The 21,469-nt window shown below is 39.3% G+C and overlaps 1 protein-coding gene across 8 annotated transcripts in view; it reads left to right on the top strand.

Annotated features, from left to right (window-relative positions):
* sez6b (seizure related 6 homolog b) overlaps positions 1-21,469 on the top strand; it is a 213,469-nt gene that overhangs the window by 180,380 nt on the left and 11,620 nt on the right. For all 8 annotated transcript variants that reach the window (XM_079608882.1, XM_079608884.1, XM_079608883.1 and 5 more), the window contains 5 exons: positions 200-385; positions 4,966-5,134; positions 5,692-5,858; positions 9,131-9,325; positions 11,495-11,633. In XM_079608882.1, the coding sequence (XP_079465008.1) occupies positions 200-385; positions 4,966-5,134; positions 5,692-5,858; positions 9,131-9,325; positions 11,495-11,633 (856 nt within the window). The remainder of the gene's footprint in view (positions 1-199; positions 386-4,965; positions 5,135-5,691; positions 5,859-9,130; positions 9,326-11,494; positions 11,634-21,469) is intronic.

Genomic DNA, 21,469 nt, shown 5'->3' with positions numbered 1-21,469 from the left:
TGGAGTTTGTTAAGATAATAAGTCTTCTTGAAATAAGTGGGAGTCGCCGTAATGCAATATTCAAACTCCCCACAGACCTTAGTCTCAGTCTAATGATAGTTTTAGAGCTGCTTCAGACGTTTGTTTAAATAAGTGTGGTCTGACGTGCTGCAGTTTTAATCATGTGCCTAATCATTTATTCTTTTTCTCTCCATTACAGCATTTGTCTTGAGTTGCAACTTCCCTGATAGACCAGCGTATGGAGATGTGTCCGTCACAAGCCTCCATGCGGAGGGAGAGGCCTATTTCTACTGCTTCAATGGATATCAACTCCAGGGTGCCTCCACACTGACGTGCCGCAATGCCACCACACCCTACTGGAGCGGCAGAGTGCCACGCTGTCTTGGTGAGTCCCAAACATAATGATGAATTTAGGGGGTTCACACTTGTAGTTCGGTTCGTTTGGTCCAGACCCCCACAAAAAAAAAACATTTAATCCTGGTCCGCTTAGCGTTCACATTGGCATTTTAACACCGAACCTAAAGATACCAAACCTAAAGATATAGGGATATGTTCACAACCTGATTGGTCGGCTTTTATTGCGTGTTTTCCGTGACAGAACTTACCGAACATCCAAAACAATGTTGTGTGCTGGGCTAAACGCGCTTGTTGTATGTGCGTAGTCTACATATTGTTACGAACTGCTCCGAGACACGAAGTTAGGGATGGCTGACGCAAAACTGACGTTCCGAAGCTTTTCGAGATCCCGCAGTGCAGATGTTTCGAAACACTGATCCGAAGCGCGATTCAAAACACCCATGTCACGTGACTACGGCTAAATGAAGCTTCGGAGTGTTTCACAAGTGTTTCGACAGGTGGCATGGTCCGCCGAATCAGCATTTGATTGACAGGGTCGTGAACAGACCACACAATCGCACATCTGTATAAAAGTGAAGTCAACGCATCTTGACCTTGTGGATTTTTGTGAGAGGATTTTGATTTTGAGATAGCGGATTTTTGGTGATATAGTGACAATTGTTTAGTTGTATTTAGGCTTACATTTAAATGTACACATTGACTGATAGGCTAGAGACAGACAGAGTATAAATATAGTGACACATTAATAGATAGATAGATAGATAGATAGATAGATAGATAGATAGATAGATAGATAGATAGATAGATAGATAGATAGATAGATAGATAGATAGATAGATAGATAGAATAACATTATGCACAATGAGGAGCCTACAGGTTACAAGCTGTGTAATGTTAGAAAAATGCAATAATTAAAAAAAAATTGTTTTAATGGCTCGTTGTCAAGGTTGTTTCAGATCAACACCTGCAAGTGACCACTAGGTGTCACCGTTGAGATGGGTGTCGGATTGTTTCGAAGCCTCGACACAATATGGCACATTTGCTTCAACTGTTTCATTATTTCATGAAGCCTCAATCTGCCCACCACTACACGAAGGTTGAGGATCCAAATGCAGTTTATTAAAGTAAATCAAAATCGTAATCAGAATCCAGGCAAAGGTCATACACAGGCAGGCAATCCAAACAAACAGACAAATCCAGAGGGTGAGGCAGGAATGGGAAACCCAGGACACGGGCAGAGATCAAGAACCAGGAACAATGACAACAAAGGAAATGCTCAGAAATGCAGTGGAATAACGTAGAAGACTTCGCAGGGAATGATGAGGTGAACCAGGCTTATATGGGGTGAACTAAACAATATAATGAGACACAGGTGAATGTGATAATCAGGGGTGATGAGTCCGGGCAGTGAATTATGGGAAAGGTAGTTGTGAGTGAGTAATGATAGTCTGATGTGGAGTGCCCTCAGGTGGCTCTCAAGGGCACTCCAGCTGATGACCGTTGCACATATGATGGTATTTTTGACCAGCTGAGAACTCGTGAAGAGCTTATAAAATGTGTAAAGTAATCGAAACAGCACCAGGAATCCCTTTGTCACGCACACACAGGAAGATCTGCTGCGAGGAGACGTGGTTCTGATGTCTGTACCGAACTGTGATGGAAAACATTGTTGGAAAACTATGATCTTTTCAGTGGTCTGTGTCCGCTTGTTTAGTGCGCACCAGGGTTCAGATGGCACTGTTCAACTTATTTAAATTAACCGCACTAACAGAGTAATTGCACCAGGGTTCATTTTAATCGAACCAAATATGCCAAGTGAACACACTTATGTTTTTACCTGACAACCACTGGGATAAAATTGTTGAAATTGGTTACATTGGTGGCTAGACCAGTCCTTCCACTGAAGAATTACAATTTAGACAAGAATTAAATTGCTTTGACAAAAAATGTGTGTCACATTTCTACTTTTATACTATCTGAATAATGATGGCATCATTTACCTCCATTAAGTTACTTGTTCTTACCAAGATTTTTGCTTTTATTTTAACTAAAGAGTCATTAAAAAAAAAATCTGTGCTAATTGACATTATGCCCCAAACACGGTCCATTGAACTTCACTTGTATTGGACCCAAGTGATCCCTTTAAAGGGTTATGGATCTAAGCTGCTAATACAATAGATGCAGGTTGCTTCCAGGTGGCTGTAAACTTGAAGTAGAAACTACCTAACATGTCACATGTGCCCTTTCACCAGATAGACTCTTAATTGCAGGTTACTCTAGAGGGATTGTCCCTGTATTGAGTGCGCTACAACAAAAGCATCAGCTAAATGACAGTTAATTACCAAATCTGCAGTATTTGATCTCTGCCCCTGAGAAATTCAATTATGAAGCAATATCACTATGTTAATGTTACAAGTACAGGAAAATCTATGAAATAGTAGTTTCTGCTTTTAATTAACCTTATTTCATTTTTATATAGATGCAAGTGGTTTTGCCTGCCAATGATAAACAGCCTCCTCACACTTGCTGATTTGCATCATTGTGACGCTGCCCTGGACTCGCTCACTAGCAATTATCCTTCGTTTTCTTTTCCTCGTTTCACCATAAACATACACCCACAAGTCATTTTGTCATTCAGACGCAAACAAACCTCTTGCTTGTGTAAATATTTAGTCCACACAGGTGTGATTTAACTTGACAGGGGAGAAACTCCCGGTGCGGTTGCTCCCTCCTCCTTTTAAGTTAATTGGGGTTTGATCATTGATTTTGGCTGGAATGGTTTTAACAGAATTGTTTGTGCTACAAGGCAGTGAATATTAACAACCGTACCCCCTCAAGGCAGCCCGGTGTGGCAGCGTGATTGACAGGTCTGCCTCCTCTGCATAAATAAGGACTTTTTGTGCCTCAATCTCTTTGTGGAGCCGAATCCCAGAGCTGGAGAACTCTTCCTTCTTGCATGACAAACAGAACAACATCTTCGATTGCAAACAAGACCGGGTTCCCTGAAGGACGGCTGTTTTGATGAAGGATCTCATTTAGTGCTTCGGCAGCACGAGTCGTGAGGTGGTTTAGTTAGCCTGCGGCTGCCAGACGTGGCCTACAGGACCTGGGGTTTCTCACTTTTCGACATTATTTTGGAGTGAAATAGCATAAACGTGCAGTTTTAGAAGCATGCTGATGCGGGGCCGGGCCAGACTGTCAGAGTCTGATTACTGATCAGCATGGGCCGGCTGCCAGGGAGCAGGGCTTTGGGTCCACTTTAATTACGTTCTGTTCGCCTGACTAACCTTCAGCCGTCAAGCTCTGAAGGAATCCTCCTCCTCCGACAAGCTCTCACTCTTTTTTTGTTGCTTTTAACAAAAACTGTTTACTATTGCTTTAGGAATAGTAATCCTTCTCTGTTTGAGTCGTTGTGGTCTAAAGTTTCTTGAGTCAAGAGGTGGCATAAATACAATAACTTAAATGCTCCTCCTTTCATTTTCAGCATTTTTCATTTCCGAATTAAAAATAATTGTGTGGCTTTATTACAATGAAAACATTTAATTCTTAAAATTCTTTTAGTGTTTTTGTTTTATACAAAACTGATTCCCGTATTATTATTATTATTAGATTTTTAGATTATTAGATCTTGTGGTATGACCAAAATGCTGAAAAAAATATATAAAACAGGAAATTATATCATAGAGAGAGGACCCCTGTCAAGTTCAGGAAGTTTCTTAAAATGACAGGTAATTTAACCTTTGTATGACAAGGCAAGATTACTTCAACGTGTAAAAGGTATATTAATTATTGACCATATGTATATTATTATCGTAAAATACTAATAAAATACTATAAAATTATTATATAATTATTAATAATGAATAATAATTGTACACTAGCATTTGTTCACGGAGTCAGGGAATTATGGTAATACTTTATACTTAATAAATGGCATTTTTATAGTCGTTACATTTAAACTTTTGTTGAAAATGGTATAAAAGTCTTTCAAAAATATACATGAATACGAGTAAATTTGTAAGCACATTTTTAAGGCACATGTGTTTTAAACTAGATTCTAAAGTCTTTTATAATCCTAAGCACCTGGTGCATCTGAAATCACATAATGTCTGAGTAAGTACGGCTTTTAATGGAAAAAAAAAATCTGCCATGTTGACATTGTCATGTGACTTGTGGTGTCAGTTGCATCGCTTCACTGCCATTCAGAACTGCTCTCCCGTGGCCTCATGGGATAGAAAACATCCATCAGATTTGCACTTCAGAATCTCGCCGGAAGTAGTAGGTCATCCGGATTCTTTTCACCTACTGTTTTGTGAACACTATGAATTCAGACATACTCCTCGTTTCAGATACAGTTTTTCTCCTACTATATAAGCACACATTTTCATTCACTGGGGGTCTCTGAAAGTCTTTGATACCCTCACTTACTATGTCTTCTGATTGCTACATTATTGTGTTTTAGATAGAGATCTAGTCTCTGTGGTCATGCACTATGAAAGAGTTTTGTTATCCACAGCTCAAAGCTCATTCTGAGGGCTTTCCTTGAACTCTAGCGCTCTTATTTTCATCTCAATGGCATCTGTCTCCTTCCATTTGTACTTTGATCAGTGGCCTGTGGTGGAATGGTGAAGAACGCGACTCTCGGCCGCATTGTATCGCCTGGTTTCCCTGGCAACTACAGCAACAACCTGACCTGCCATTGGGTGCTGGAGGCCCCTGAGGGTCAAAGACTGCATGTACACTTCGAGAAGGTGGCCCTCGCTGAAGATGATGACAGGTTCGTCCCAGTCAACTCACTCAGTACTCCGCTATTATACACTAATTAGTCAACTGATGTTCAAAGAGACAGTTGGAGAAGCTCAGAGTGTCTCTCCACAGTGCCGTCACACTCCAAATGTGGCGCTGCTCTTCAGGGCATTATCTGCTACGGCGAGACCGAGGGATGATAGGAACAGCTGTGAGTGCGCGAGTGAAAGTGGATGAAAGTTTCTGAGATCAGACACTTGCTCTCCTTTAAAATAATTTAGAATAATCAAATCCCCTCGTGCAGGCGCGGAGAGAGCGATTACAGCCCACTCCGGGGCCTCAGGAGGGGGATTAAGTTATTTTTATTAGCGGTATCCGCTTTTTCTGCAGGCTTTGCTAACAAATGGACTTTTAATGAGGTCACTTGCTGCTCAGCTATTCAAAATCATATCAGGCAATTATTATGAAAACTGCCAAAAGACAGTACTAGAAATCGGAGGAACGTTACATCTGCTGCCAAACAGATACTGTAGAGAGATTCGCTGTTTTGAACCCAACTAAACCATTCTGTTCTGTTTATGTCTGCAGGTTTCTGATAAAAAATGGCAACCACATCGACTCGCCCATTCTGTATGACTCGTATGAGGTGGAATACCTTCCGAACGAGGGGATCGTTTGTTCACACAGATATCTCTTTGTGGAGTTCACGACGGATGGTTTCGGGACCAACACTGGGGTGGCCATCAGATATGAAGGTAAGGACTAAGTACCGTAGAACCATTGTCACCAATGGTCTCTACAATCAACTTTTGAGAATCGCAGCCCAGGTCAGTTCGCGAGTGAACCAGTAGGTATGTTTACGTTCACAAATTTCCGTCAATCGGAATGAATGCAATCTGATTTCACATTCTGAAAGTTCTGTTTACATGAACTATAAATGCTGCAATCTGATTCACATATTCGTTTACATGTGCATTGCATGTATTCTCAACAAAATTTCACCGCATATGCAGTACCCAGTCGCCACATTCAGAACCGAGAAAACCATCAGGAAAATGTCGCTGGAGCTATTACTGGAGTGCAATTTTTATCTTGATGACATATCTAAAAAGAAAGCTAACATGATAGAAGAGCTTTTTTAGCGAATATTGAGTAAATATTAAGTCTCTTCCACTGACCAGTTCGTAAGACGTGAGACAAAAACATGCGCACGTTCAGTCATCGCATGTATGTAAACATCATGACCCATTGCGTGTGCACAAGGTTTTTGAAACTAGTTGGATTCAAGTGTGGATCGATTTATGTTTTCCATTAAGGCTTTTTTATCCGATTGACTGCCATCAATTTGATTATAAGCGTATTATTTGGGTGTAAATGTAGACAATGATTTGGTTCACTAATGTCTTATTCATTATCAGTTTTTAGTCACTGTACAGCATTGGTCACAGGACATCGTAATAATGAGGACTTGATAGCTGCCAACATCTTTTCGTATCCGTCCTCCACTGCTTTGTCTCTGAACCGGGCCGTACACGGTGGCGGTTACCGAGTTCAAACGTTGTTTGAAGAACACATGTCCTTTACAGAGCCTCAGGGCTGTGGTGGAGACAAAGAGTGTACCTTCCGGCACATTCCCCTTGTTGCTTCGATTCACACCAAAGATCTTTTCTCTTACGTGCCTTGCTAAACACTCCTTAGATTCAAGGCCGCTCAAATGAGATTTATTCAGATTAAATCAAATGGAAATTGAATCAAATGCAACCGGCAAGGTCATTAAAATGAGTTTTAACTGAAAACAGAAATCGCATAAATTACGTTCCCTCTGACAGGTCAGTCGAATGTGTGCAGTTGCATTTGTTCACAGGGATGTCATGCACACCTCGGGACCTCGCAGTCATTATCTGGCGAGATCAGTCTAATCTCATTTACCATGTCACAATCCGATTATGCTATCTACAATATACTAATGTGCCTTCACGGCAACCTGTAATAATTTGGCTTGTCTTCTCACACTTCTGACACCTCTCTGAGTTTAGAGTGCTCAGCCTTTAATAGTCTTTCTGATTGAAGTGCTTCAAATCAAAATGGATCTGTTTTTATCAATTTCAATAGACTAGCAAAAGAACTGATCTGGAACTCTTTGTGTATCGAGAAGCCACGCATTGAATACTTGTTCAGTTCTCTGAAGGCCATTTAAACCAGAATCATGTAAATCTATGTAATAATTGTATTTGAATGGAATATTTATACTTTTCAGAGGTAAATTTCTTTATTTTTTGACCTTGTTGTGTATGACCGTCAGCATGGCCCAGAAAAACTTTTTTAGCTAAAGTTGCTGTTTTACATCTTTAACACTACTTCGGGTTGGGAAGATTTATTAATGTTTTTGAATGTCTCTTATGCTCAATAATGCTGCATGATCAAAGGTAAAGTAAAAACTGTAATATTGTGAAATATTGTTACTATTAAAAAATAACTGTTGTCTTTTTTTAAATGTAATTTTTTCCTGTGATGGAAAAGATTAATTTTCAGCATCATTTCTTCAGTCTTCTGTCACATGATCCTTCAGATATGCTGATTTGACGCTCAAGAAACATTTCTTATTATTATCAAAGTTAAAACAGTTGTGCTGCTTAATATTTTTGTGGAATCAGCATTTATTCTAAATATAATTTTTTTTGTAACATTATAAATGTCTTTACTGTCACTGTTACTTTTTTTGATCAATTGAATGCATCATAACTTTATATTTCATGCCTCTATAGACTTAGACTTCTCTTTTTTGTGTAATTCAAGAGTCCACTTTGTCTGAGATCTTTCTCCCAAATGCCTAAAAACAAAAATAAATAAGACATTTTCTTGCATATAGTAAAAGTAGAAAACTATAAAGTGATTTGGATAGCATTAAATCAAAATCATGAATACATTTTTTTTATTTCAGTGTTGGTCAAGTTATTATACAATTTGGTTTTCAAGGAATTTGAAATGTTAAACTTCATATTGAAATGTATACATTTATAAAGCTGAAGCAAAAACTGTATTTTTTATCACAATTTAATCTAAGACATTAAAGAGATCTTATTTATGATTTTCTTTCCTATGGGGACCTCACTCATGGCAATAACACAAAATGTGCATTGCGCACTAAATTAAATTATGTGCAAAACTCATTTCCATATAAATCTGACTTTTATGTTCATGCCATCTTATGTAATGATTGTTTCTGTGGATATAAGAGAGCAAGAATCAACTGATGATTAAAATGACTCATTTTTACTTCTTTTAGAGAACGGAGCCAGATGAATACAAAGATGAATAATGCAAATGTGTCTGGGTAAGGGGATTGGTGGTGGGGTGGGGGAGGGGAACAGTTTGCTGTAATTGGCAGAATGGCCTGTGTTTATTAAACAGAGAGCGAGGCTGAATGTGGGTAGTCTAATCTAGCGCACGCTTGAATGAGGCCGGACCCGGAGGGATATCAAAGCCAGTGTTTACCCATAGTCTGAACATCCTCATCTTAAGTCTCCTCCTCTCGCTCTAATCTCTATTCTACATTCTCAGGCGAGCACAACAACCAATAACGGTTCAGCCAGGCATGTCAGTTTGTTGTTTCCCTGAGTGAGTTTGTTCATTCACGTTGCACATTTATTCACGTTGTCTTCCTTCTACTCCCGTAAATGGCCTTGCAAGTCTGGCTAAGGTTGATTAACTAACAATATTCTTCCAAGGGCAACCCGAAACCTTGGGTTTGCGTCCAGGAGGATTTTGATTGGTGGGAATGTAAAACGCTGCATATTGCTTTGCCAAATTCAACAGACAAATTCTTTTAGACTGCCATCTAAAAATGCTTTTAAATTCAGATTCCACGCTGTCCTCTGCCTTTCCAATGACATTATCATGTGAAAGGCTGAGCCGAGCGGACTGGTTGTCTGTGTGTTTTAGGCTCTTCTGAAATCAGATGCTTGGTGATAGTGTTTGGACTGTGATGTGCGTCTTGGAGCAGGTGATTTATGGTGTGTCCTCTCAGCTTTTGCAGCGGGACACTGCTACGAGCCATTCGTCAAGTACGGCAACTTCACCAGCACTGACAGCACCTACGCTGTGGGCACGGTTGTGGAGTTCACCTGCGACCCCGGCTACACCCTGGAGCAGGGCTCCGTTATCATCGAGTGCATGGATCCCAGCAACCCTCAATGGAATGAGACTGAACCCGCCTGCAGAGGTGTGTGTGGGAATGTTTGCATATGCATTATGTACCAGGGTTGGATCAAATTCAGAAGTTATGAGAGTGAATTGGAATCTGTCCGTTAGGCCTATAAACTTTCAATGCTTTTAAAACTTTTTTTTTTAACTTTCAAACAAGGCTTTGTCTTTGTTTTGAGTTCTACTTCCTTCAAATTGCCATTCTGCATCCTGTTTTCTACCTCAATTCAAATTAATGCTATAAATTATACTGATATATATGAATGCTATAAAAAAAATAACAAATTCACTATTCAATAAAAATTCACGAGTTTGCATGTTAATGAAATCTGATGTAATATTATAATGCGTATTTGGCTTGCTGTCCGGGGGGAGGGCTCTGAGCTCAGAATTCGGCCCGACCCCAGAGTACTCCCCCCATAACTTTAGAGATCATAGGTATCTATGAGCGGGCCCAGCCGAATGTGGGGTGAAGGGGTGGAGGTGGGATGCTGAGAAATTAGTCATGAGACAGGAGGTAAGGAAAGGCTTTATTTATACTGGCTCCTTCTTGTGCTGATTGGATGATTACCTGAACATGCTCCTCCCGAACTTTGTTACATAAAACATCACAAAGCACCTCCAAACTTGTTCATTCAGGCATTAAATGCACTAGCATATAGCACCACACTTTATTTAATTTGTGATGAAATTGAAGTGGCGACAGATCTTTTCATCCACTTTGTGACGTACATCCAAGTGTAACGGATTATCAGAAAATAAAAAATGATATAGGGCGGGGCTTGGTTCTATGCATCAGTTTGGATTTTAATTTTAATCTAAAAAGTTCAAATTTAACCTTATAATATTATTAATACCAGTTATTATTATTATTAATAACTGGCCATCTGTCCAGGGTGTCCCCCACCTATGGCCAGAGATGCTGGGATAGGCTCCAGAGGATAAAGCTGATTGGAGATTGCATAGATGGATTATCATCATTATTATTATTTTAATTATTATTTGAATATTTATTGAGTGATTTTCTTTATTTAATGTATTATTCATCAAAAGCTGATCTAATCAATGTAAAGAGCATTATAACTAGCCATTTATTCAAAAGTGTTTACCTAAACTGAATAATTTGCTTCATGAATCTGGTGCTAAAACAACACATGTGCAAGTAAATAAAGCTGTCAGGCACACATGATTCTGTGCTCTAGTCTACGTTCACACGTGAGGGTGTAGTGTAGGCTTTACATTTATGCGTTTCTGTGTATAATCTGCATTAGTTAGCTGCTGAAGAGCTCTACAGGCAGCATGTGTAAGTACAGTACAAGCGCCTCACATCCTTTTAGTGCCTTTTCTATGTAATCCACTACATCCTGTGTCACCTGGATGGGTTTCAGACACTCTTAGCCACAGTCACGCGCCTAAAGCAGCACTAAAAGCATTAAGCCATGGATGCTAGAACCAGGTGCATAGAGCCGAAGAATGTGAGAGAATGCCTCACTCATAATGCCCCGATTCCACCCCCACCCACACACACACACACACACATACACACACACGGCTATCTTATCTGACCGGTTGCTCAAGTACATTTCTTGAGCCTCACAATAGAGTTTGGATTGAAAGGATTTAATCGTACTGGCTCTAGCAGAGGGTCAAGACAACAGCTTTTCCATTTGAAAATGTGCTTACATCCAGCTAAGCCAGTGTAGTGATGTGAATAGGGGGGAAATGAAAACAGGAAGCAATGAGTCGTTTGTTAATCTGGCCAGAATTTTCCATTTAGACCCTAGTCGGATTAATCCAGAGCTTGAGCTCTGGTCGAGAGCTGGGAGTCAAAATTTGGGATTCAAAATGCCATAACTTTTCAATATATAGTGATTTTGTATAACATCAGTGTTGTTATTAACTAAAAAATATTACATTAATTTTCATTCCTTAAAATTGAGATGAAATAAAATAAAATATAAATATTAGATGAAAAGGCATGTTGCCTGAATTCTACAGTTTATATAATACTAAAATAACACTGACAACATTCATTTTATGTATTTATTCTGATATTTCTTACATTGTGCAATAAATAAGATTTAATACAGATTAAATAACGAGTTGGGTACTTTTGCATTTTCTGTACTTTTGTGTGTGTTTGCGTTTCTCTCTGACCTGTTTCCTCTCTCTCTTGGTTGCATTGCAGCTGTTTGCAGTGGAGAGATCACAGATTCAACTGGGGTGGTGTTATCTCCAAACTGGCCTGAGGCCTATGATAAGGGTCAGGACTGCATCTGGGGCATCCATGTTGAAGAAGACAAGAGGATCATGCTAGACATCCAAGTGTACGTCCAAGTGAATGACATATACTATACAACAAAAATCATACATGAACACCATACACAGTCCTCACAGTTTTGAAAGAGATATGTATCTGCCTGCCAAGTTTTTTAATTATTTTCCTCTATACTGAACATCTTTATCATATAAACATGGGGAAATTTCTCATAAATTGCATAAAAGTTCACTAATTTTTCTTGACGCATCAATTAAAAATGCAAATGCATCGATCTTGAAATATGGATTTTTTAATCTTTAGTTAGATACACATATGTGCATATATGTTGACCCAAATACATTTATATTCTCTCAAAATCTCTGCATTTGGCCTCTCCAGAGTTTTTCGGTGGACATGGCCCAGTTTTTTAATGTATGATCTCCAGTTAAAGTGCCCCTATTATGCTATTTTAAAGGTTCCTATTTTTTTGTCTCCTACAGTAGGTTTACATGCATCAAAGGTCAAAAAACACTTTCATTTTCAATATACATTGCGTATCACCTCATTTCTCAAAGATTCTGAAAACGATGATTTGAAGTCTCTCTAAACCCCTCCTTTCTGCAAGCCTCCTTTGCTCTGATTGGTCAGACGGCCCAGTCTGTTGTGATCGGTCTGTCGGAAATGAAACTCTTGTATACGAACAATGGCGTTGTTTTTACCATATCAATTCCAGTGCTGAGACTCACCTTTTTGAAGTGCATGCAAAGTGGATTCGCATTGCTGAAAAAGGCACATTCTTGACATGAACAACACAAACCAGTCTCAGCTACAACTACAGTGTTTGAGGGTGGGTCAGAGTAGACGTCGTTCATGGGCAGTCAGTGAAGACCATAGGCTGGCATTATGCAAATTTGTTGCACTGTTTTGTAGGTGTGTATCAGGAAGAGAGAGTTGAATGGCTAACGACTTGTTGCAGAAGTGCATAATGAATTCTTTCTTTTAGGATACAATAAATGTATTTGTTGTGCACTTTGATCTTTAAAACTTGTCAGACTTTTTACATTCACAAAGAGCTGTATTACACGCTTGCATAAAGGTTATATATATTCGTAAAAGCATACGCGGCTGCTTTAATTCAACTGATTCTGCATCCTTTACTCACACTGAGATAAGTGTGGATCAAATCCACTGTGGGTTCATGAAGACCTTTCTGCACACTCCCGGCGCACCTATCAGTCTCGAACTCTAGATGCCTACAGACTCAAACATGTATCACCACGGGGCCGTCTTTCTGCTGGGTTTGTCCTTGATGTGGCTGAGATTGCACCACAGTTACAAATTCTGGTGCTTTGCGTCATCTGCTCCCCACTGACCGGTCGGGCTTCATTCTGCTCTCACCGTCCAAATGAAACACCCGTCATATTGCTCTGGGCATTTTGTGAGATTTCTGTTCAACTGCGACGACCTAGAACTCGAAAACCTTGATTGGTTTTTCTGAAGATCTCCCAGAGCATACATCTTTAAAGCACTGACACAACACCACAGCTTTTTTCAAAATATATTTTAAACTCTTTCAGAATGAACCCAAAAACTATTTGAATTTCTCTTCGTTGCATCAGTAATTACTGCGATCTGTGTGGCACGCCGCTTCCTTGGTGTCTTCTACTGTCAGCCAAGTTCTCAAAGACAAGATAGCTGTCGTGTAGCTTTATGATTAATTTAATTGAGGGGTCATGGGAGAGGTTGAGTATATCTGTAAATTGCGGTTAACATCACATCAGGTTTACTCTGTTCACGCTCCCTGCTAAACTGTGCTGGCAGAGAGATCGAAAGATGGCAAGCGAAAGAGAGAGTTATTTTCTCTGCAGTTCCTTTTGGGGAAAAGGACTCAAACTGCTTGGAGATGCAAGCTAGATCAACACGCCGTCCTCGCACAGGGGAAAATACTCAGTATGTTCTGTTCCAAAACCTAGTGAGCTACCTATAGAGGCAGCATTTAAAGGCGATCATCAATGCGAAAGCTGTGCCAAAAGGTAACTTATTATTTTGCCTCTTAAGACACCTCATTTGAACTAAATTCTAAGGTGGCATCACATGTACAGTTTGTATTTTGCAGAATGCATTTCAAGAACGCTTTGCAACCAACTCAAAAATTGACCTATGATGGCTGTACTATATCGTAAGTAAAAATGTTGTCATTCAAATAAATGCCAGTCAAACATTCCAGTCTCCAGTCACACGATCCTTCAGAAATCATTCAGATTTGCTGCTCAAGAAACATTTATTATCATTATCAATGTTGAAAAGAGTTGTTGCTTAATATTTTTGTGGGAACTGCGTTATTTTTCCCCCTCACATTTCTTTGATGAATATTAACTCTTTCCCCACCAGAATTTTTTTTTTTTTTAGAAAGTTGCTAGCCTCCACCAACCTTTTGATAATTTTCACAAACATTTTGTGGCCCCCAGAATATTTTGTTGCATGAATATCTGAACATGCAATATATCAAAAGAAAGAACAAAGCTTCTGCTTTAAAACAAAAAACCTGTTTTATTCTGGCTTCATGCATTGTTTTTTTATCAACACTTGAATGTGGATAAGTTTCACCAAACAAAGCAACATTTTTGAAAAAAAGCTAGAACAAACTAAAAAAGACTACAATGTGCATAAGTAATGCTTTTATCATTTGTTTCTGCTCCTTTTTAATCTGTTTTGATTAGGAGATTCTCTACTCTTTCAGAAGTTAGCGTAATAGGGCCTCTTACCGTATAACAGTGAAAACACCAAAAGCCAGAAAATTCGGTTAATAGCGGGGAAAGGGTTAAGTACAATTGAACAGCATTTATTTAAAAAACAAATCTTTTGTACCATTATAAATGTCTTTACTGTAGTTTTTGATCAATTTGTATGCCTTCTGATTAAACGTGTTAATGTCTTTCAAAAAATATCTGATTGCCCCCAAACGTTTTAACATAGTGTATAAAATATAATGTTGTATATTAAGAGTTGTGCACTGTTAGCAAAGCAACATGCTAACAGTAAGTCTAGTCAAACTATGTGTGCTGCTGATGTGCTTCAAAAGGCATGACTTATCAGGTTTCATATCAGTCATGCCTGTAGGCAGAAGCCAGCTTGCTTTTGGAACAGTTTTGAGTCTTCACTGAAAGTGAATGGCAAATAGGAAGTTGAAAAAAGAGGGCAGATGATGGGGCATGTTGTGCATAAAGAGGATGCAGAAGTGGGATGCACATTGCACAAAGGTTAATAACAAACTCAACAGAACAACAATTATTTTATTGGATGGTTTTATGAATGTGAAATCAATTATGTGAGCAGGGAAACAAGTGTTGAGTGTGATTGTGCCGTCAGGTGAGGTGCGGAACATGAGGCCCTGCTGTGTCAGACCCAGATAGATTATTCATGCATTCAATAATTTGGCTGCCTTAATTAAGATTCACTCATTTGCATATGGTTTCTTTCGCATTTGTCATGTTTCTCTCTCTCTCTCTCTCTCTCTCTCTCTCTCTCTCTCTCTCGTTTATTGCAAGTATCCCGACTGCAGTGCTACATTGTGGGACTGTGTAATAAAAGACATTCTGGATGTTTTGTTGGAGATGCAGTCAACATAATTAATTTTCCATTTATTTTGTGGTGGAGGTAATGAAGGGAGATGGCTTTTTGTTTGATTTTTGTTGAGAAGTTTTAGTTTTTCCTGCTGGTGAGGATGAGGCCAAGTGCTTCTACATGTGGTCCAGATGTCTTCAGACAGTTATACTGGAGTGTAGATATTTGCTCCAATTATAACATCTGTTTTGGTTTGAAACAAGATAAGCCAACTCTAAATACAGGTATAAATGGGGATTCATTTACATGCAGAGAATTTCTTCAGTATTTCTGATATCAACATGGACCAACATGACATGGATCATGTGAAGCATTTGCGTCTGAAGTTCATCATACAAAACTTAATTTGAGAAGCAGTTAATATATTGTATATTTTTCTGCAATTAATTTCAATTTCACTCACACACACACACACACACACACACACACACACACACACACACACACACACGTATATATAGCTTTTTTTGTCTGTTTCTGTGGATAAAATGTGTATCATTATATTTGAAAGCCATAATTTAGGCCTAAATGAGAGGGCTTTCAAATATGTGAGGGGCTCATAATTAGTATGAATATAATGTGAACAGCCTAGCTTCAGAGAATAAAACAACGTCCCTAATAATGGCCAAATGTAATTTAAATAAAAATGTTCATGCTTTTTCCCCCCCTGAATTTTGCACTTTATCTTGTGATTTCCTAATTCTCCTGAGAATCTTAATACCTGGTGTAAACATGACCATTGATTGAGCAGCAGAGAAACATTGTTGGATTGGTGTAGGTGTGTCTGGAGTCATTCTGATCCATTGCGAAGCCTACGCATCCCCCATCCTTATAATTTTCAAATGACCAAATTTGTCAAAGGACATATGGGACATTATCAGCCAGGCACATCAAGTTAGACATATAGCGAGGGAAAATGAGTAAGGAGGGAGCCAGCCACAGCTGTTCAGCTCAGAGAGACGGAGAGACTAACAAATCTACTTTTCCAGTTTCCCTATTTCACCCAATTCTGCACTTATATTCTAGCATGCATCTTCTTACAAGTGATCATTGGCTCGACACAGGTCCTTATTGCCGCATAGGTGTCCTGCAGAGCCTTTTAGTTGAACTTGAATCATGGGTACTGTAATAGCAGGGCCCGGGCCACTGCTGGAGGCTCATAATGGGGCCATAAGAACATTTTAGCCCAATAATGAATATGCACCCACTCCTCTGTAATCATTCATCAATGTACCGCGCACTCCCAATTACCTGAGAACGTGGGGCGTAATGAAGGCTGATGAATTCATTTAGTAGGGAGGGTTTCTCATGCTGTATGTGCCGGGCCGTGAATCGGAGGAAGGGGGGAGAGAGGTGCACAGGTGACAGCTGGAACACCTGCACACAGTCTTTCATAGACCTTGCCGCACAGCATGGAATGCTGAATATATCAGAGCCAGTCAAATTCCGGGATTCCCATGAGTGCTACAGCCCTCTACTGGAGTTGTAGTGCACAGCTGTGCAAGATCGACATGATTTGGCCATGTAGGATGTTCATGACTATATGTACTTTGTGTATATTATAAAATAGGGCTGGCCCCAACTAAAGATTAATAGTCGTTCATTTAAGAAATTAGTCGATTAATCACACGTTTATATTAATTTAATTGGGCTGCTCAAATATACACTGGGTGCATGGAGGAATATAGCCTATTCAGCACTCAAGCGCACGCATAAAGCTTGCTGCAAAGCACTGGCAAATATAATGATTATAAATGCGTCGGAAAAAAATAAGACTTTTTAATTGTTTTTAATAAACTAGTGTTTTCTGAGTCAGTGTCGGCTGCAAAGATGAAGTTGACGATGCTGACTCTCCATCTCAACAGTATAGTGCGACTTTAAAGAGAATGCACCTTTCATTCAGATTACATAATCAGAGAGTATTTGCTTTTATTCAAATTGGTTCATTTAAAAGTAGAGTTTTCAACTTGTCTGTGAGGCAAGTAATCTATACATACATTTTAGGCCAGTACATTTTTGAGACGCGCTCAAGTTCGCGGAGATGAAGACGGCAGAAAGCACATCCTGTTTGTTATTCTTTATTTTACAAAAGCACAACATTTTGTGGTTATTGTGAGATTACACGAATCAAATTAGACCCTTTCGAATGATGTATTACTCTTATATGTATGACCATAAATGATGGAGTATTTTAAGTTGTTTCCGCTGTTATTAGGAAAAAAATGCAAGTGATCGCGCCTCCATGTCATGCAGTAAGCGTGCTATACTCTAGCTTCCACACACAAACACTTTGATGTGTGCCTAGTAGTAGTGCACATTTATACGTTAACATTAGAGCGAGCAGCTTTGTAAAGTTCCTACTACTTACATGTTTTAAATGATAAGCCATATTTGAGGTTGATGAATTATAGGCGACCATTTGGATTTCCTGTCCGATATACTGTAATTACCCACCGTTAACAATCTGTCCCTCACGGACTGAGTGGAATTTTTGACGAATAAGCCTCTTCTTTATTGAGCCCTAACATAAAAGATACAATATTGTCAGTTACTTAGTCAGTTTTTACTAGACAATAAGAAAAGTTCCAAACACAGCAGCAAGACAGAGCAAAAATGTTTTGATCTTGAATGTATCATTGTGTTTGAACCAATATGTTGAGTTAATGATTCAGTGACTACAAAGAGCTGCTGATCACCATGTAGTTGTTCTTAAACATATTGATATGTAAATGTATCAAATTGTGCTAATAGTTAATTTTCCCAGTAATTATTAGAAAAAACAATGTGAAAAAAATGCTGTAAATTATGGCCCATAGGTAAATTGGGAGAAATCCATGGGAGAAATTAAAGCTTAAAGTACTTCCTTTCTGTTTTTATCCGTGTCACGGCACCAGCAATGCCAAGTTCATGAGTTTGATTCCCAGGGAAAGCAAGAGCTGATCAAATGGATGTGTACCTTGAATGCAAGTGACTTTAGATAAAAAAAATGTTGATGTCTTTTTGTTTCTGGACTAATTTTGACCATCTTATATTCAGCACCCTTTTCATGTTTTGCATCAGTTTTTTAATCCATTTTTATAGGGTATAGTCCTAATTGACCACGAGCTGTTGATTTTATTTATTTATTATTGTTTCTCTCATTTTCCCCTGCATTTTTGGCATTGGGTTTATAGTTGGCTTGGCTGCAGAGAACTGTATGGTGGTTGTGTGCACCTCAGAGAGTCACAGCCTTTAGCAGGCTGGTAATAAATCAAGGCTGTCTCATCCCCCAGGCACCGAGCCAGAACCCAGACCAATATTTAACTTTCTAATTAAAGAAGAACTCTGCAAAAACAGAGGAACTAATTTCTCTCCTTTATTTGAGAAAGCATCATCCTCTAAGTCTCTCTGGAAATGTTGACAATCCAAATGAAGTTTTAGTCTCTTATATTTGACTGGCTTTTCCAAAAGTCAACATTGTATGACTATTCATGCAGAAGTAACTCGGGCTTATCCACCTTCATCTCTGGAAAGTCCTGTGTTAATTTGCTGCCTCAGTCCTGAGTCCATTTTAAACAAATCGCTGTGGACTAAAGGCCAACCCAGGATCTCTTGTGGCTCCATAGTGGGTTTTACTCCATGTACAATGACTCCAACACACTGTAATATATGCAGTTGTGTGTGTGCGTGCGTATATATATATACATATATAAGAAACTAATAGTCTTATTCAACCAAGATGCATTAAATTGATCAAACATTGATCCACAAACTCTCCCATTTCACCACATCCCAAAGGTGCTCCATTGAGATCTGGTGACGGTGGAGACCATTTGAGTTTAGTGAACTCATTGTCATCCTCAAGAAATCAGTTTGAGATGATTCGAGCTTTGTGGAAGTAGCCATCAGAAGATGGTACACTGTGGTCATAAATGTATGGACATGGTCAGCAACAATACTCAGGTAGGCTGTGGCATTTAAACAATTCTCAATTGGTACTAAGAGGCCCAAAGTGTGCCAAGAAAAAATCCCTCACACCATTACACAACCACCACCAGCCTGAAGCATTGATAACAATTCAAGATGGATCAATGCTTTCATGTTGTTTACGCCAAATTCTGACCCTACCATCTGAATGTTGCAGCAGAAATCGAGACTCATCAGACCAGGCAACGTTTTTCCAATTTTCTGTCATCCAATTTTTCGGAGCCTGTGTGAATTGTAGCCTCATTTTCCTGTTCTTAGCTGACAGGAGTGGCACTGGTGTGTCTTCTGCTGCTGTAGCTCATCTGCTTCAAGGTTTGACGTGTTGTGTGTTCACAGATGCTCTTCTGCAGACCTCGGTGGTAACGAGTGCTTATTTGAGATACTGTTGCCTCAAAGCAGTCTGGACATTCTCCTCTGTCCTCTGGCATCAACAAGAAATTTTCTCCCGCAGAACTGCCTCTCACTGAATCTTTTTCAAACTATTCTCTGTAAACCCTAGAGATGGTTGTACGTGAAAAATCTCAGTAGATCAGTAGTTTCGAAAATACTCTGACCATCTACACCACGTTCAAAGTCACTTAAATACGCTTTCTTCCCCATTCTTGCTCAGTTTGAACTTTAGCAGATCATCTTGACCATGTCTACATGCGTAAATTTTGCTGCCATTTGATTGGCTGATTAGATATTTGTTAATGAGCAGTTGAACAGGTGTGCCTATGTGGCCGGTGAGTGTGTATATAGTATTATTTTGATTATAGTTTTTACATTTTAATATTTTTTAATACCATTTGAATTAGTAACTATGTTGTATACCTGTTTAACTTTTTTTTCATTTAGTTCATCCTGCATTTTTACTTTAAATAACTGTAGGTTTCAAAGACATGAAGGGGCTTGCTGTGCCCTGGGAGCAAAGCTGTTATTGGTATGTCGAGCACAGGCCCATCGTGCCCAGCCCTCGGCACAGGGGATTTGATTGGAAATGGTGTTTTTCCAGCAGGGCAATCATTCAGGTATATGATTCTTCACTAAACAGACATGGGGCAGAGGAGGAAAGACAGGCTTCTGGATGCCGCTGAAGAATTCGTTCACTCTGACGCATGCAAACAGTTGTGGCCCGTAATCCATGTAAATTACAGATAGGCTCGGTTTTGCTCGACATATGATGGATCATTATGTATTAGTTTTTCAAAGAAACACCAGACGCAAAATCCTTCTACAAAATACTCCCATTAATCTCTCCAAAAAAAAAACACAGAATTAAATGCATCTTCATGGCTTTCACCAGCAGAAATGTATTTTACAGAGTATGTCTTTATTGACATTTCTTTTTTCTTTTTTTTAAAGGCAGTATTTGTCACTTCCCTTTCAATGTGCTGAGCAGAGGACGATGTGTCTGCGAGCCCCATATGAGAATTTAATGCATTCTGATGGCGGCTGTGTTGTCGGCCAAGTCAAGCTGAGCCTGTTTTTGTGATTAAACAAAATGAAATTACTGCCAGCAAATGGAAAGCATGATTGATTTTCTCGGCAGATACGGTGTGCGGCTACGCAAAGGCTTGTTTAACTTCATCACAACAAATCCAATAAGGGCTGACACAGTTTCACTCTCTACGGTCCTCAGAGCGGGTCAGGGACTCTTCTGGCTTAAATGTGTCTCCCAGTGGAAATAGATACAGAGATTTTCCCGCATACAGTATTAGAGGGCTGTTGACAGTTGAATAATATACATCTGTATGTAACAGTAAGTGAATGAGTGTGTGCACGTGTGTAAGCCATAATTTAAACATCCTGTCTTCATTTTGCTTGAATGTTACCATTCTGCCTCGTGCAGCAGCAGAACGGAGATGATTAATTATTCCCCTCTCCTCAGTAATGACTTCCATTACTGCCCACTTGTGATTAATTAGTGACAAGATAGAGTGTGTATGCCACCTCCCTGCCCGACTGAATCACACCCCCTCCACCAGTGACCGGCCAAACTGTCTAGTTCTGGTGGACGTCGCCCACAGTCACAGATCACTCACGTTCACATAGAAATAGACATATATGTGCTGTAATATAATATAATAAAATATGACTGGGATTTTTGTCACCTTTGTGTAGGGTTTTCAGGCATAACAAAGTGTTCTGAAGGTCATATATTCTCCCAGCATTCAGCAACAGGTTTGGATTCCCCTCTGGTTAAACAAAAAACGTGGTTTTATATTTTATATAATCCAAAACTGAAGTATGAACGGGAGGGCCAGTTACTATGCCAGTTACAATTACTATGGAAAATTCCTTCCAATATAATATACAATACAATTCAAAAGT

This window comes from Phoxinus phoxinus, assembly GCF_949152265.1.
Source record: "Phoxinus phoxinus genome assembly, chromosome: 4".
Taxonomy (NCBI): domain Eukaryota; kingdom Metazoa; phylum Chordata; class Actinopteri; order Cypriniformes; family Leuciscidae; genus Phoxinus; species Phoxinus phoxinus.
Note: the sequence above shows the minus strand (reverse complement) of the source record. Positions and strands in the feature narration are given on the sequence as shown.